Source organism: Thunnus thynnus, chromosome 18, assembly GCF_963924715.1.
Source record: "Thunnus thynnus chromosome 18, fThuThy2.1, whole genome shotgun sequence".
NCBI lineage: Eukaryota > Metazoa > Chordata > Actinopteri > Scombriformes > Scombridae > Thunnus > Thunnus thynnus.
In genome coordinates this window covers 15,567,219-15,582,192 of record NC_089534.1, presented here as the reverse complement: position 1 = coordinate 15,582,192, position 14,974 = coordinate 15,567,219, and the positions used below count along the sequence as shown (strand labels likewise).

At 38.6% G+C, this 14,974-nt stretch overlaps 1 protein-coding gene across 6 annotated transcripts in view; it reads left to right on the top strand.

Moving 5' to 3' along the window:
* Positions 1 to 438: 438 nt before the first annotated feature.
* si:dkey-71h2.2 (low density lipoprotein receptor adapter protein 1) overlaps positions 439 to 14,974 on the top strand; it is a 49,781-nt gene continuing 35,245 nt past the window's right edge. For 5 of the 6 annotated variants that reach the window (XM_067572196.1, XM_067572198.1, XM_067572197.1 and 2 more), the window contains exon 1: positions 439 to 775. In XM_067572196.1, the coding sequence (XP_067428297.1) occupies positions 691 to 775 (85 nt within the window). In that variant the 5' untranslated portion in view covers positions 439 to 690. The remainder of the gene's footprint in view (positions 776 to 14,974) is intronic. The other variant, XM_067572200.1, reaches the window with a different exon arrangement.

Here is a 14,974-nt window from a genome sequence, read left to right as displayed (position 1 = left end):
GTTTGCCTCAAGCGTGTCGTGATTTGTTCAGACATTGTTTTAATATATAAAACAATGAGACCCAACCTGGAAAAAACAGGGGCTGATGGGAGAAAATTGCATTTATGAAGCTTGAACTTGCTTCAAGAATCACTGTATTATGATAAATAAATCAATAATGTTTCTGATGCAGGCTAAAATATCAATACTATAATTAAAGGGATAATGTCCTTCTTTAAGAACAAAACTGACAACAGTGAAGCAACCAAACCAAACACAGAAAATCCTCCGAGACAAAAAAGTGCAACTGTAAGCTCCTTAGACATAAACTCATTAGTGAGTGTAAGTCCTTTACGCTGCAATAATACTGTAATGATTTTTCATTAAGGTCGCTCCATCAAACTGGAGCACTTTGAGAAGAAGCTTCGCAGCCCATCAAGGTTAGAAGGACACGCCCTTAACTTTGGAAACGGTGCAGTGTGTGCATGTGTTTGCCCTCAGCTGATCACCAGTCTCCAGAGGGGTACAGAGAGAAACAGGAGAGAGATTCAGGGTGGGAACTTGGATCATTGAGCTTCGCCTTTTCTCCTTTAGCGCATCCGCCGTCGATCGCAGCCTGCAGGTTGTTTTTTTTATATATATATATTTATATACCTCCCTGTGCTCCGGAGACTGGGGAATCCACCTGCCGGAGAGCAGACACACCTCGGGATGGATGCCCTGAAATCTGCCGGCAGAGCGATCATCAAGAGCCCCGGAGTTCCGCGGCACACATGGGGAACTTCAAAGCACGAAAGTGAGTGAGGCAGTGTGTGTGAGGGGGTTTACTAATGTTTGGGTTTGGTTACAAATGTTTCCTTTCCAATAAAATGCAGTAAAATCTATCAGAGAGAGAGAGAAAGCAGGACGATATGTGCCTCTGGCTGCTCGTAGGCTAGTGGTCTGCTGTGTTTTATTACTGGGGAGCTTTTGTCTGTCCTGCTGCCAAATGTAGCTGAGCTGGATATACTAAAGTGTACAAAGCTGTACAATTACAAGCTGTTTTATTATGTTGTTAAGTCTAAGTTGTAAGTGGTTTGCTTCACTTCATTGAGAGGGATCCAGGTCTTACTGCCAATCGTGCTTCACCAAAACTACTATTCAGTGAAATTTAAGATTTAGAGCTGAAACTGAAAATCAGTTGACTCAGTCCACAGGAAATTAATTGGCAAACATTTTTTTTAGTAACTGACTAACCGTTTCAGTTGTTAAACTGAGCAAAAATACCAAATATTTGCTGGTTCCAGCTTCTCAAATGTGAGGATTTTCTGCTTTTTTGTGCTTTATGTCATTTTTAATGGACTATTTTGAGGTTTTGTATTGTTGGTCAAACAAAACAAGACATTTAAGATGTTTTGTTTTAAAGATGGGCTTTCTTATGTATTTTTTCACATTTTTTTTTTACATTTCAAAGAGATCATCAGAAGATATTGGACAGTTTAATTGATAATGAATGAAATCATCACTTGAAACCCTAACGTTGATTACCAATTTGTAAAAACAGACACTACAAGTGCAATTATTTCATTATACAATAAGTAGTGAATACATGAATGACTTCATTGGGACCTCACTTCTCTAGCTCACAAAAACATGATTTATCATGAGGTAGTTTACAGTGTAAATTAGGGCTGTAACTAACGATTATTTTCATCATCCATTAATCAGTCGATCATTTTCTCAATTAATCGATTAGTTGTTTGGTCTGTGATATGTCAGAAAATGGTAAAAGAATGTTTGATTCCTAAAGCCTGAGGTGACGTCCTGCAAATGTTTTGTTTTGTTCTGACCAACAGTCCTCAACCCAAAGATATTCAGCTTACTGTCACAGAGGACTAAAAAAACCCAGAAAATATTAACATTTGAGAAGCTGGAATCAGAGAATCTGGACATTTTTTTCCAAAAAACAAAGACTCATAATAATCAATTATTAAAATAGTCAACGATTAATTTTCAGACGATCAACTAATCAAACATTCATTTATTGCCATTCACTAAAGAAAACTTTATATTTTTTAGGTTTTTTTTATAGATTGATCACAAAAACCATTCAGTGACAGTGACTGGATTTATTCTAGTTATTTGCGATTAGTTTCTACCAGGAGGAAAAGAGGCAAGCTTCATGTTTTTATTCATCAAATATTGTACCAAATGTTCAAGATTGCTCCTGGCCCACTACAGTGTGAAGTACTGTGCAGGACTGACTGCTGAGTGAAGGGTCAGAGTAACAAACGTTGCTCACAGCGTCAGTGACAGGGGGAGAGTGAGGAGCTGTTTTGCTGCCTGCGGCTCTGCTGTCTCACCGATGTGTGAAAGTGTTGTCTGGAATGCTCCTTCTCTGCAGCTACATTGCCTTCAAGCTTCTCACTGCCATGAATGCTAGCATACTGCTTTTGCCTCGTCCTGAATTCATGCTTGGTGAATAATCAGCTGTCCATGCCAGCTTTCATTAAACACAACTGATTAATTTTGCAGCTACTAAGATGTGCTCGGTTTCTGCATGCTTTCAAGGAAATGTTCTACATAAATTATTGAATATTGAGTGTGTGAGGGATTTAAAAGTTTTCTTATTGGATTAAGGCTATAATGAGTCTCTCTGCTGGCTTTGGGTGCATTATGTTTCATAGTTTAAGCCTTAGATGTCAAAGTTAAGTGACAGCTTGTATTAAACTGTCTTGGGATGTTGGCTGTTGATAGCCATAGATTTCTAATCTTGTTTTTTTGTGCAAACATTGATGGATAGGCGTTGGTATTATTTTCCTCCACACAACTAACATCAACGTGCTCTCAACCATTACCATGGTGACTTTTATAATGAGAGAATGTGACAACCAAACCAACATCATGTTATCTTGAAAGACACTGTTTGTGTCACATTGTTAGCAGCAGCCTCCGCATTGTGCTTTTCTTCTCTCACTGCTGTTTATGTCAGAGAGCGAGAGGAAGAGAGAGAGAGAGAGAGAGAGGAGGAAGAAAAAGCTGAATGATATTGTCAGAGCAGAATCCAGCTGGATTTCGGCACCTGATGACAGAAGCAGTTTGTGTCTGAGAGCCACCAGAGGAATCAGGCTGTAAAAATGTGAACACAGCACTCACAAACAGTAAAGGCAGACAGGGTGACTGCTGATGTCCAGAAGCTACTTAGCAGGCAATTTGGAGAGAGGACAGCGTCTGTATGCCAGCATGTGGCGATGCGTCAAAGCTGGCTGTCGGAATGCAAATAAGGCGACGTTGCAGCTGCTTGCCACATATTCACACAAATTAGGTGTGATTAAGAAAAAAAAGTGATGGATTATTTGTGTCCTGTCTACTGACAGAATATAGACATGAAGTCACTTTTGTTAAATAACTGCAGTTAATGATAATATACACAGTTAAGTCGTAACTGTAACATGCAGTTAACTTAGTTTCAGTTAAACTGTCAGCTATGCAGACGCATAATGTATTGGATTGACAACACGGAGTGATACTGGGTCATATGACTGAAAATCACTATCACAGTAAATATACCATCAGGGTGTTTGAATTTAAGCTGAAACATCACAGTATATACAGATACATCAGTACTATAACTGATTTAATTGGGGTTTTTTGGTTACTAGGGGGCACTGGCACAAGCTGTAAACACAATAAAGTTGATATGGTGAACATGGAGCAACATTAGCATTCATCTGGAGTTATGTTTCTCACCACTTTGAGCTCTGTTTGGTCACCACCAACTCCTGACGGAAATATCTGACTCTTTAGCAGCTAAATGCCACCGGCTAGTTTCTAAATGTGTCTGTTTCCTGTTTGGTGCCATGCTGGTAGCATACAGTGGGTTTATCTGAGTTCTTCTTTTTGCCAGAAACAGCTGCCTGCTGCGGTTGGAAACAAGGTTGATGTGAGTGGTGAGACTGAAAACAATAAAGGGGAACTGCAGAGTTGGTTTTTGTTTGTCACTACATGAGACACTTCTCAGATCAGAAATCGTCATTTGACCCATTAATAACCTAAAAATATTGATTAGTGCAGCTTAAAAGCATTAGCATCAGTGCTCATCATGTTGCACACTACTTTGTTTTAAATGGGGATGTAGAGCGACAGTGAGATGAGATGGCAGCGCTCTATTGGATGGTGATTTGGGTGTTGAATTGCTTTATGGGAGAGCTCTCAAAAGCACATGGAGAAAGCTTTTACTAAACATGCTGACATGATTAATTCAGTGACGACCTGAGCTTTCTGCTAACACCACTATAAGGTCAGACTTTCCCCTTGAAAATGTTGCTGTTGATATTCACAGTCCTGTGTTTGGAAACCTCCTTTTGTATCATGTTCCCAAAGGATGAATATAACAAAATGAAATGATTTAGAAATATCCCATTAGGTTTTTAGATACTTTACTGTCACCACAGGTATGGTAATGTGTGTTTTCAATATTTTTGTTCTATTGACAGTGTGCAAATCTAATCCATTAGTGCCTGTGACGACCATATATTGCAGCCAAATATCTTCCTCTATATTTGTGCAACTCAGGACAGGATGCACAGACAGCTGACAAGGTAAAATTTCAGTAACAGCCAGGATATTTGCTTTAGTCATGTCTCTTCATGAGTAAAAAACACACACAAAAAGATCTATTTCTGGACATCAATGAAGCTACTCTTCAGTTCTTTGGCCAGTAGAAAACATGACATGTACAGCATTTCCCCATCGTCCCTCTTAGCTGCCCGCTTGCATCTGTTGAGGTCAAAGCCACTGGCAGGACGGAAGAGGACACAGCATGTGCCCGGAGTGCAAGCCATCCCTTTGGATCATGTCACACTGAAGCAGAAAGGACCTTTTCTGTATCTCAGAAGTCACACACACACTTTCCCTTGGCGCCAAGGACATCTATTCTCTACAGTCTGCATTAGTTTAAAATCACGTAGCCTTGGGAAAGACTTGTGTTGAATGCAGGAAGATTGTGTCTTTGGGTTTAGCATTGTTTTCAGTAAAAATGTGCTTATACTAGTAGTGCTCTAAATATATCCTGGATCTGCTGCACAGCATTGGGATCAATAGCAAAATCCAAAAAACTGAAAATAAGCATCATTTAGTTCTTGAATACACGTCTCAAGTGTGCTTCTATTAGATTCTCACACTTTATTCCTTTGAGAAATATGCCCCAATATGCAATTTGTATTGCTGTGCTTTGCAGTACAGAGAGGAGCTTGATCTGAAATTAGTGGACTCAACAGTCATTAGGTTCGACTGGATGGGAACTCTGGCAGTGAATACAGCCTGCGGTGCTATTAAACCTGACAGGGGCCTGACTGAATGACACGCGGGAGGCAGTGGTGTCTGTTAGCGCTGCCCCTAAAGGAGCAATTATCTTGGTGGCTCGTTAAGACTTGGAAACCCGTGAGTCAGGGAGACGCCGGTGAGGAGGAGGAGGAGGAGGAGGAGCAGAAGGAGCAGAAGCGATGGGGGGGAATTGTGGGAATATACAGGATAATGATGAAGGGAATGTGTCAAAGAGAGAGATTGAAGGGATGGATTCCTATGCTTTGAAAGTGATAAGATGATGATAATTGGGGACTGATGGAGCATTTGGATTTGTGTTATGCAGAATAGAGTAACAAATACAGACAAATCTGGCTATGAACCCTTGGAAGCCTGTTTAAAGAGTTATTTCACCCAAATTTTAAAAAAAAAACACTACTACTACTGATACTCTGTTATGCAGATAGCTTTGTTTTATCTTATATTTGTTGTAAGATATGCATTTCTGTGGTTTCTGCCCCCACCCTTATGCAACAGGAGTGAATTTTGTTTGTTGTTTGTGGCAAGTAAAGCATTGAAAAATTTACAGTTAAATAATCAGTAGCAGTGTCTTTCCAGAAAACATTACCCAGGTTTACTCTGAATACTGCTATGAAAAAACTACACTGAATGAAAGCAATGCTTTCAGTGGTCTATAGGAAAGGTTGGATTGGCACACAGTACATGACCTTTTACAGCAGTGCCCTGTATATAGTTACTCTGAAAAATACAATGATGCTCCAAGAACTGACACCAATAGAAGATAGTAAACAAAAAGCAGTTATCAAAGAGATTCTATGAAAATAAAGGCACAATGTGATGCCTAAAACAGATATTTAATCCTATAAATCTAAGATGTTTTCATATCCTAGTGCATCAGTACTTCTATTAACACTAAAAGAAGAAATATTTCATTAATGCATCTTGCTCTCACCAGGGTACATATACAATATACAGTAACCAGTCATTTAGAAGACTAGTTAAATCAATGTGTGCTCTTAGCTGAGCTCTTGTATATCAGACAATGATTCAACTGAGCAGATTTCCCTCCTATACTCTGCATAATTCATGCTCTCACACTCATCAGTCTCACCGGTCGCAGACTGACGATAGATGAGATGATAAAGTGTTGCTAATGACTTTTCATGCTGTGTGCTTTGAGGGAGGAAACCTGTCTAACGGATTTCATGTTTCAAAGATAAGCAGTTGATGTAGTCGTGAGGTATCTCCTGCATGGCATTGATGAATTTAAGTTATTTTATCCCATCCTATATCCACCAGGGTTCTCTGAATTCTTAACCCAATAAGCTCACAATACTCATTAGTGTCTATAGTCTTCTTTACACTAATTAAGTTTTCCCCCTTCCTTACTTAATAACCATAACCTTTTCCTATTCAGCTAATGTTATTTTTTGCAAAATGACTCAGTGAACATGATGTTCAAATACAACTTTGTTCAGCTGCATGAATAATAGCCGAGAGGATTTTGTGTGACTACCTTTTGACTCTTTCCAGTTTGGTCAGAAGAGAACTACATGAGCTAAATCCCCTCAACAGTCTGATTAGTTGGATTATTGTCAAAAGCATGGCTACCTCAGTGACAGCTCTGCACAGACTTTATTTTTGTTTCCTTCTTACACAACTCTTCTTTTTTTCTTTTAGTCTCATTGCAGTGGAACTTTTCAGGGACTATTTCATTAATGAAATATTATTATTATCGTGTTCTTCGTTTACCAAACTGCCTGTTCTGTGAGATTTCTCCTTTTTTTAAATCTGTATTTGTATTTCTTCCTGGTCAGTGGCCTTCTGAAAGTTTCTTATATTATAGCTTATATTTAGTGTTGGAAAAAAATGCAAGTCTGTCTGTGTGAATCTCTTCTATTTTCCATCATCCTCCTATAACTCCAGTTCAGGTTAAAAATCTGCGCTCTCAGGGTGCATTTTCCCCAGTCAAGAGTAGTATTCAATGGATTTCGGATGCTGTGAAACCAAGCATGTTTGGAGCAGGTTAAATGAAACCCTGGAGCATTTTTTGTGTGTGTGGTTTGTTCAGGCAGGTGAGAACAATGCTACTCAACCTCACACTGTGTTGACAAGTGCTTCACTGCACTAAATGCCCCTCCTGTCACACTTGTCTACTTGTGATTTACTGTAATCCTGCGGTTGCTTTGGGTATTTTGAAATTTAATAAAGCCCCATTCTTTTCCTGTCGTGGGTCTGGGTTTAATCAAAGCTTAGTGGGAGGCCATCTGTCCTTTATTCCACAACTATCATTTCTGTATTAGTGCCTTAAAATCCCAACTGTGCCACGGAGATTCCCCTTAATTCTTCTTCATGGTTTAAGGATAACAGGAGACGTTTGTAGTTTAAGATACACTGAACAGTGGGTGTCTTATCTCTCTGTAGTCAAAACAAACTTAGAGTTTGTGTGATGACACAGGGATGTATAAAAGATTTACTGTAACAAGATGCTGCATTTATGTGTAAAGGGATTTGGTTGAATCTTTAAAAATCTTTTTTTTTCATTTGTGGAGAAGGTTTATTGCATTAATTATCATCAGATTTGATCATTTAAACAGTTTTTTTGTGTGGAAGTGTTTCCTGACTTTTGCCAGTAGATGTACTGTACATTTGATTTGTGGTGTTCATATTACCACAGTTTTGTCTGTAAGGTTGCATAGAGACTTTCCTATTTCCCTACAGGGAACAACAATTTAATTCTTTATTGATTTTGTTGTATCTTAGGCTGAAAATGATCCTCCACTTACTCAACATCCACATACCAAATCCAATTTTTCATGATAGTGATGTGATATTTTTTTCCACAGTTTCACATGCCTGTTTCATTTGAAGCTATGAGTATATTATCCTCATTGTTGCACTCTGCAAATATTGATTTTAAAGCCTCGGCTTCATGTTATTAAAAACTGCTCCATATCATATTCTATATTGATTTTCTTTCTGAGGCTCTTGAGAGTTGTGTTATGGCAAGCGTATAACATCATTGCCTACAGTATATACTGTATGTTGTAAATGGTTATATTTGGTAACTCACATGTTCTTTCAAAGGTAAGTCTTTTATCCCTGTCAGCCAAGTTTAACAATGAGGGCGTCTTTTAAGTACATGCATGGATCTCTCTTTTAGCTCCATAAACTCTGATGTGTTTAAGCTAACCACACTTTTAGTGTCTTATACAGTTCATTATTATGGTACTGCCTAACTGTGTGTTCTCTCTGGAGTGTTTTTAACACCAACAATGTTTCCTGGCCTGAAGTGAAGTGAATTATGCAACACAGGGAAACTGAGAGACCCTATCTTGGGAGACTGCTTGTTCACACTACTGCAGCAACACACACACACACACACACACACACACACACACACACACACACACATCCACATCCACCTTCCTGTTTAGTGTGTACAGCAAAGCCCTAACATCCATCAATTGTTATTCTGTGTGTGTGTTTAAGAGAGAGATTAAGTACTGCAGATGCTTTAATGTGTGTGTATGTGTGTGTGTGTGTGTGTGTGTGTGTGTGTGTGTGTGTGTGTGCGTGTGTGTGTGTGTGCGTGCATTTGTTTATCAGCGGAACCTGTTCCTCCACTGGAGAGCTAAATCCCGTCTTGGTGTTCTGTTCAGCTGAAAAATTCATACTTCACTCACCATTTCTGACACATCATGTCCCTATCTGAGCCAAGGAACCCACTCCTAAAAATAACTTTGTAAAGTCAAGTGAAAATGGAAAACTTTTGTCGCTGTGTGCTGTATAGAAACACAGTATGCATGTGGTCATGGTCAAAACAGACTTATAGAACTTATCGTTTTCTCCAAAGATAAGTTATCTTGATGTCTTGGTCGTCAGATTAATCATGATGAGCTGTTGATGTTTAAACTAGCTAAGATTAGTTTTTAACCGATTCTTCTAATCATCTTGATATTAATTATGCAGATAGCTGATGATGATCTGCTGGTGGAAAATGTAAGAAAATGAAATTGCTACCGTTCTTTAGTTCACTTGATTAAGTTAGAATTCTTTCTGTTCATAGCTATTATCTGATTCTTATCTGAAATTTATGTAAAAATGATTTTCGGTGCCCTTGTAGCAAACTTGGTGAAGGTCATGCTGTGTACACAGGGGCCTAATTTTGTGGGGGATGTGAGCGACCCGTCACTTTCATAATCCTGTTTTTCTCTCCCCCCACTTTTACAGTTTTAATTTTATTCGCTCCCTATAATCTCCATAAACAGAGGTCCTCTAGTGTCCCGCTGCCAAAATCCAGACGAGCGAAGGTCTAAATTGATAAAAATGTTAATTGGCTCATCTGAATTGCCTTCAGTTATTACAGTGTACATATGAAGACATTTTTTTCTCTGGGTATCGCTTTTCAGCAGCAGAGGATGCACTCTCTTATCGCTGGAGGTCGGTGGAAATGTTTACAGCCTGAGAGGAAGACTGCAGGCTATATTCAGGGCTGAAAAAGTCAAGTTTTGGATGATTTTCAGGTTGTAAAATTAATTTAATCTGTGTTTATTTGTATCTTACTAAAAATACACTAGAATTAAACATTAATCAAACATAACGCAGTAAAGCACAGCACCCCTCATACTAAAGATGGAAGTATAACATTATTATGAAGTATCAGGTCTCTGTCAATAAAACGAAACATGATTTTAACTAGGTTTAACCAATTTACATGATATTTCTAATTTTAACTATGGTGCAGATATTCATGTCCCCCTCAGGATGAAAAAAAGATTGGTCAAAATCCCTCAACTTTTTGACACCATCAGGTGTTTGTGTTTTGTGCTAATTAGCAAGTATTAGCATGCTAATACAATAACAACTAGGATGGTGAAAATGGTAATTCTATACCAACCTTAGCTCAACCTTAGCTTCAACCTTCTGTGGCCAAATCCAGCCCAGGATCTTTTAACTTATATTTGATATTAAGAAAAGGCAAAAATACCACACAAAATATGATAAGTTTCTATGAGCCATTTTTAAACTGCACAGCATACAATAACTACTTAGAGCACTCCTATTGATTACCCCCTTAATATCCTGATACTACAGAGACATGAGACCTGGGGAGCCGAGGTATCCGGCTGTGTCAGACTAGCATCCATCATTCAGCTGGAAGGGTCTAAAGTGCTCTACTGCATTAGAGGGGATTCCTGTGGGAAGCCCTCATCTATTAAAGGGGGTGCAGAGATACACTGTCTCAAATGAGATCAGCAGCTCTCAAAGGTGACTTGCTTGCTTTCGTGTGATAATGGATGGCAAAGCTAATGATTGCTCAAGCTAAGTGCTGTTTTCCTTGAACTCAGCTTGAGATGGGGATTAGGAAACCTGGGGATTCTGGTTTGTTTTTTTTGTTTGTTTTTTTTCCCTCAGATTTGCTCTTGAAAAGAAAACAGAATATGAAATATAAACCTATTATTTCATGAACTGATTTCTTTTGAGGGAGCTATTTCTAGTTGATGAAGATGTTGAAACGGGAGCCAGCAGACTCCAGGGGGAAAAGATCTGTATCAGCAAAGAGAAAACCATACCCTGTTTGAATTGCTAATGAAAACAATCCTTCCACGGTGCTGAGTGATTATGCTTTATGAATAAATAGCCGTGAGGAAAGATTTCTTTTAGTATGGAAGTGTCTGCATTGTTAATGTGGTTATTTTATTTAGGCATGATTCTGGAAATGTTTACTCTTCCTCCAGTGAACTTTGCTATACCTTATAATATAGGTGTTGATTATTCTTCTCATACTTTACTACACTTAAGTTTGGATTTCCCCTCAGTGGTCCAGACACTAAAATTCATGTTTCTACATATTTAGAAACTGCATTAAAATGTTGAAGTGATACATGCAGGATGAAATATTCATACAGGTCATTGGGTAGGAAAATTGACCTTGGTGCCTCAGACCAATATGAAAATTTCAAAAGTTTTAATTTAACAGACAGCAGCAGCCTACATGTCAGGCATAGACAAACAGCAGAGTCACTCAATAAAAATGATCCAAGGCACTTTCAATGGACATTTAGTGTTCAAGTCACCTAGATATTTAATGCCCTTTTGTCAATGGTGAACTATAACTGTCAGGAGATCATGAACAGTCTGTATAAAGAACAAACTCCCCAGTTGCTGTGTTGTGTTTGATTAACCATGGCACTGTGAAGCAGATAAATGAGCATTTAAAGAGCTTTACTCAAGCTTTTCTGAAATAATCCAGGAGATACAGAGCATGTAAACATTCTTTTGGAGTCATGTTTCAGACAATCTTTTAGGTTCAAGTTGTCTGCTGTTTAGTGCTGGCAGGTAGCGTACAGCGGGGAGTTGTTGTTGTTTTTGGGTTTTTTTTTTTGCTGAAAATAGCTGCTTGATGTGGTTGGGATCGAGGTTGATGAGGGTGGTGAGAGTGAACCAAAACAGTAAAATTGCAGGCTGCAAAATAATGAGCTCCAAAGATGCTAAAATGTGCAGTAGAAGTGAGCAGGACCGCAGACTCTGGCCAAAATTCTCTGTGGGTTCACCACTACGAGTTGCCTCCTTCACATTTAATCCATTGTTAAAAAGAAAATGTCAATTAGTTCAATTTTCAGCTTTTGAAAAATGATGCTTCTGTTTTTTCTGGTGAGGACCACCCCGGATACCTGCCCTTCTAGCTTTAAAAGAAACTAAAAGACAATTTAAACTGCTTTTCATAAGAATATTGTTTTCTTTCTTAAGTTGTAGGCCTTTTCCTCCAGCTCTTTCTCTGTAAATAAATGAATACATGATTGTGGAGGAAATGATAAATGGTGTGTAACTGTGTTTAGTTAGTTTGTAACTTCATCTTCACTCTCAAGAGGGAATGGTTCTGCAGTGATATTTCACTAATTTCAATCTGAATATCATCTGACCTCAGGCAGTTATACACATCAGCATTATTTTACCTCTGTCTTTTTGGGAAAAATATCCTTTGGGATCTTGTTGTTGATTCTACACACTGTCCATTCTGCATCTTGGAATTACGCCATGTTGCCTTTTTATAAAAACTCTCTTCTCATTGTGTGCTTATCTGGCTCCAACCTGCCGCACAGCATTATACCAACCGAACACCACCTGTCACTGTCTACAGAGCAAATATTAGCACATTTTTTCACTGTGGGATGCCAGCTATAAATAGAGTACAGGAGCTCCATCAGGAACAAAATTCAAACGTCTGTGTTGATTTTTAATTTGAAGCATGTAATAATGCCTGCCCGCAAAATAACCTCAGTACTAATCTCATTTCACTCCCTGGACACTTCTGAGGACAAAACACGCTACTTAGAGTAGAAAAGATAAGACTGTTTTACTGCTATAAGTGAGAACACTGGGTTGATCGTTTCTAATTAATCATTCACAATGCCTTTGGAGGACGTTTCCTGATGGGAGGGTTGAGGTCTAATGTTTTGCATAATAACTGCAGTCAAAGGCAATTAGCATTCAGGACATTATAAGAAATCTGTCATCAAGTTGTGATTGTATTTTCGCTTATCATTTTTAATACTCACTTTCATGCTTCCAGGCACACTGAGGAGTTGAATGCTGAATTCATGTAAAAAAGACACTGAAATCTGTATAAAGCCCTACATGCTGTATACTACTACTTCCACTTCTTACTGACGGTTGGACATTTGCACTTATTCACCTGCCTGCCGAGAGTTAGATGAGAAGATTGATGCCACCCGTTTCTTTTGACTGGACCGCAGGGACCAGCCCTATAAACACGAATGTGTGTCCATCAGTGAGCCAGACTAAAAACTGTTGTAATTTTTGCTGTTGGACTGTTAATATGTCACTTTATTAAGTTTTAATGTTTTTTCAGGTGAGGAAGTAACCATTAAGATTCCCAATATGTGGTCAGTTTATCCAAATAATGCCTGTTTGGAATTTTGATTGTTTTGGAGCCGCTGGCTGGGTGAGACTGGCTGGTCATCTTAGCCGCTAGCAGCCCTGAGACACCTGAGATGATCGGCTGCTCTAATGTCTCCTTAGCATTTTGATATATTCCTTTTATAATTTATAATTCCTTTTGGAAGATAAATGTTGGTCTCACAGATGAAATCTAACAATTGTAGCTGCCGCATTAGTTCATCTGAATGTAAAGTGAAGCTTCATGTTTTTACTGGACAGAACAATAGCGCGCCTCTGGGGCTCTATATGTACAAATGTCACCACATTTCAATAAATATAAATGTATTAAAATGAACAGATTAGTCTATATTAAATTTCATTTTATTATTTTTTTGTCACAGTACAGTCAGATTATTGTGGTGAAGCTGAGCTGCTGCTGTCAGCAAGTATGCTGCTGTTCCAGTTGACCGTACTACGTCCTCCCGTCCTTGGAGGTTTGTACTCCTGAGTCGAACTTGGCGTACTTGGTATTGAGAAAGGCCCTCAGTCAAATTGGCTTCAGTCAAAGCCCGGCACACTTCCTGGGGGCTTGGTCACCACTGTCGCCACTTCCTGTATCTGTCGTTTCAAATTATTCCAACGCCCTCTAGCGTTTCATACATGGTCCAACCACATACTAGGTTTTGACCTAGTCTTGTTACAGTAAATATGATGCTACAGCCAGCAGCTAGTTAGCTTAGCTTAGCACAAAGACTGGAAACAGCTAGCCCGGCTCTGTTCAAATGTAACAGAATCTGCCACCAGCACCTCTAAAGCTCACTAATTAACAATTTATATCTCGTTTATTTCATTTGTACAGAAAACAAGTATAAAAATGTCATGTTGTGGTTTTACAGGGGGTCATGTGCAGGTTCAATGAACATTTATTTCAGCTTATAATGTGGTTAAATCATCTGCGGTTGTTTGTCATGACTGCCTCTGTTGTAAATGCCATTTTATTTCTCAGTCTCTGCTGTAAGATTGAAAAACTACATGATGCCAGTCACACGACAAATTCACATTTCTTCCTTCATATTCCCAATCTGTCCTAACCAGCTCCCACTTTGTAGTAGCTCTATTTGCTCAGCCATGCATATAATTCACATCATCATTATGATTAACAGCAGATAGGGTGTTTGAAGGGAAAGCAATTAATGACGGGGTTTTGGTGAAAAGGAGATTATGTTGAAAGAGCCACACCAGCACTGATTCATTCAAGGGCCTGCGGGGCAAATAGCTGATTCATGAACCTGAGTTATTTTACTGCACAGATATGTTTCCTGTCAGTTAAAATTAAACAAAAGCTTAAAGGAAATTGTTTTTCTAAGTACAGACACTTGATGACTGCACTGTTCTGAAATATACAGTATTTTTTACAAGTAGACACAAACCTAATTAAATCTCCTCAAGGATGTTAATCATCCATTTTATTGGTTTTGCTTGCATTTTGTATTTTTTGTCATCAGGAAATGAAAAGCATCACATTTAAATGTGTTTAAGGAAATCTCTTTCTAAAAGCTGTGCAAAGTAGTCAAAATGTAATTAAAAAAACAGTAATGAATCGGCAAATCAAAAGGCGGTTGCATTTGAGCTGGTGATCACAATAAAGACACAAGGGAAATGCTGTAAACCGAAATCCATTGTATTTTCAGAGAATGTTTGATGTCTGCTTCTCTCTCTATAGGAATACACCAACTGTCAAGTCATTAGACTATTAATGGGTTGTTTACCAGTGTCTACTCATTAC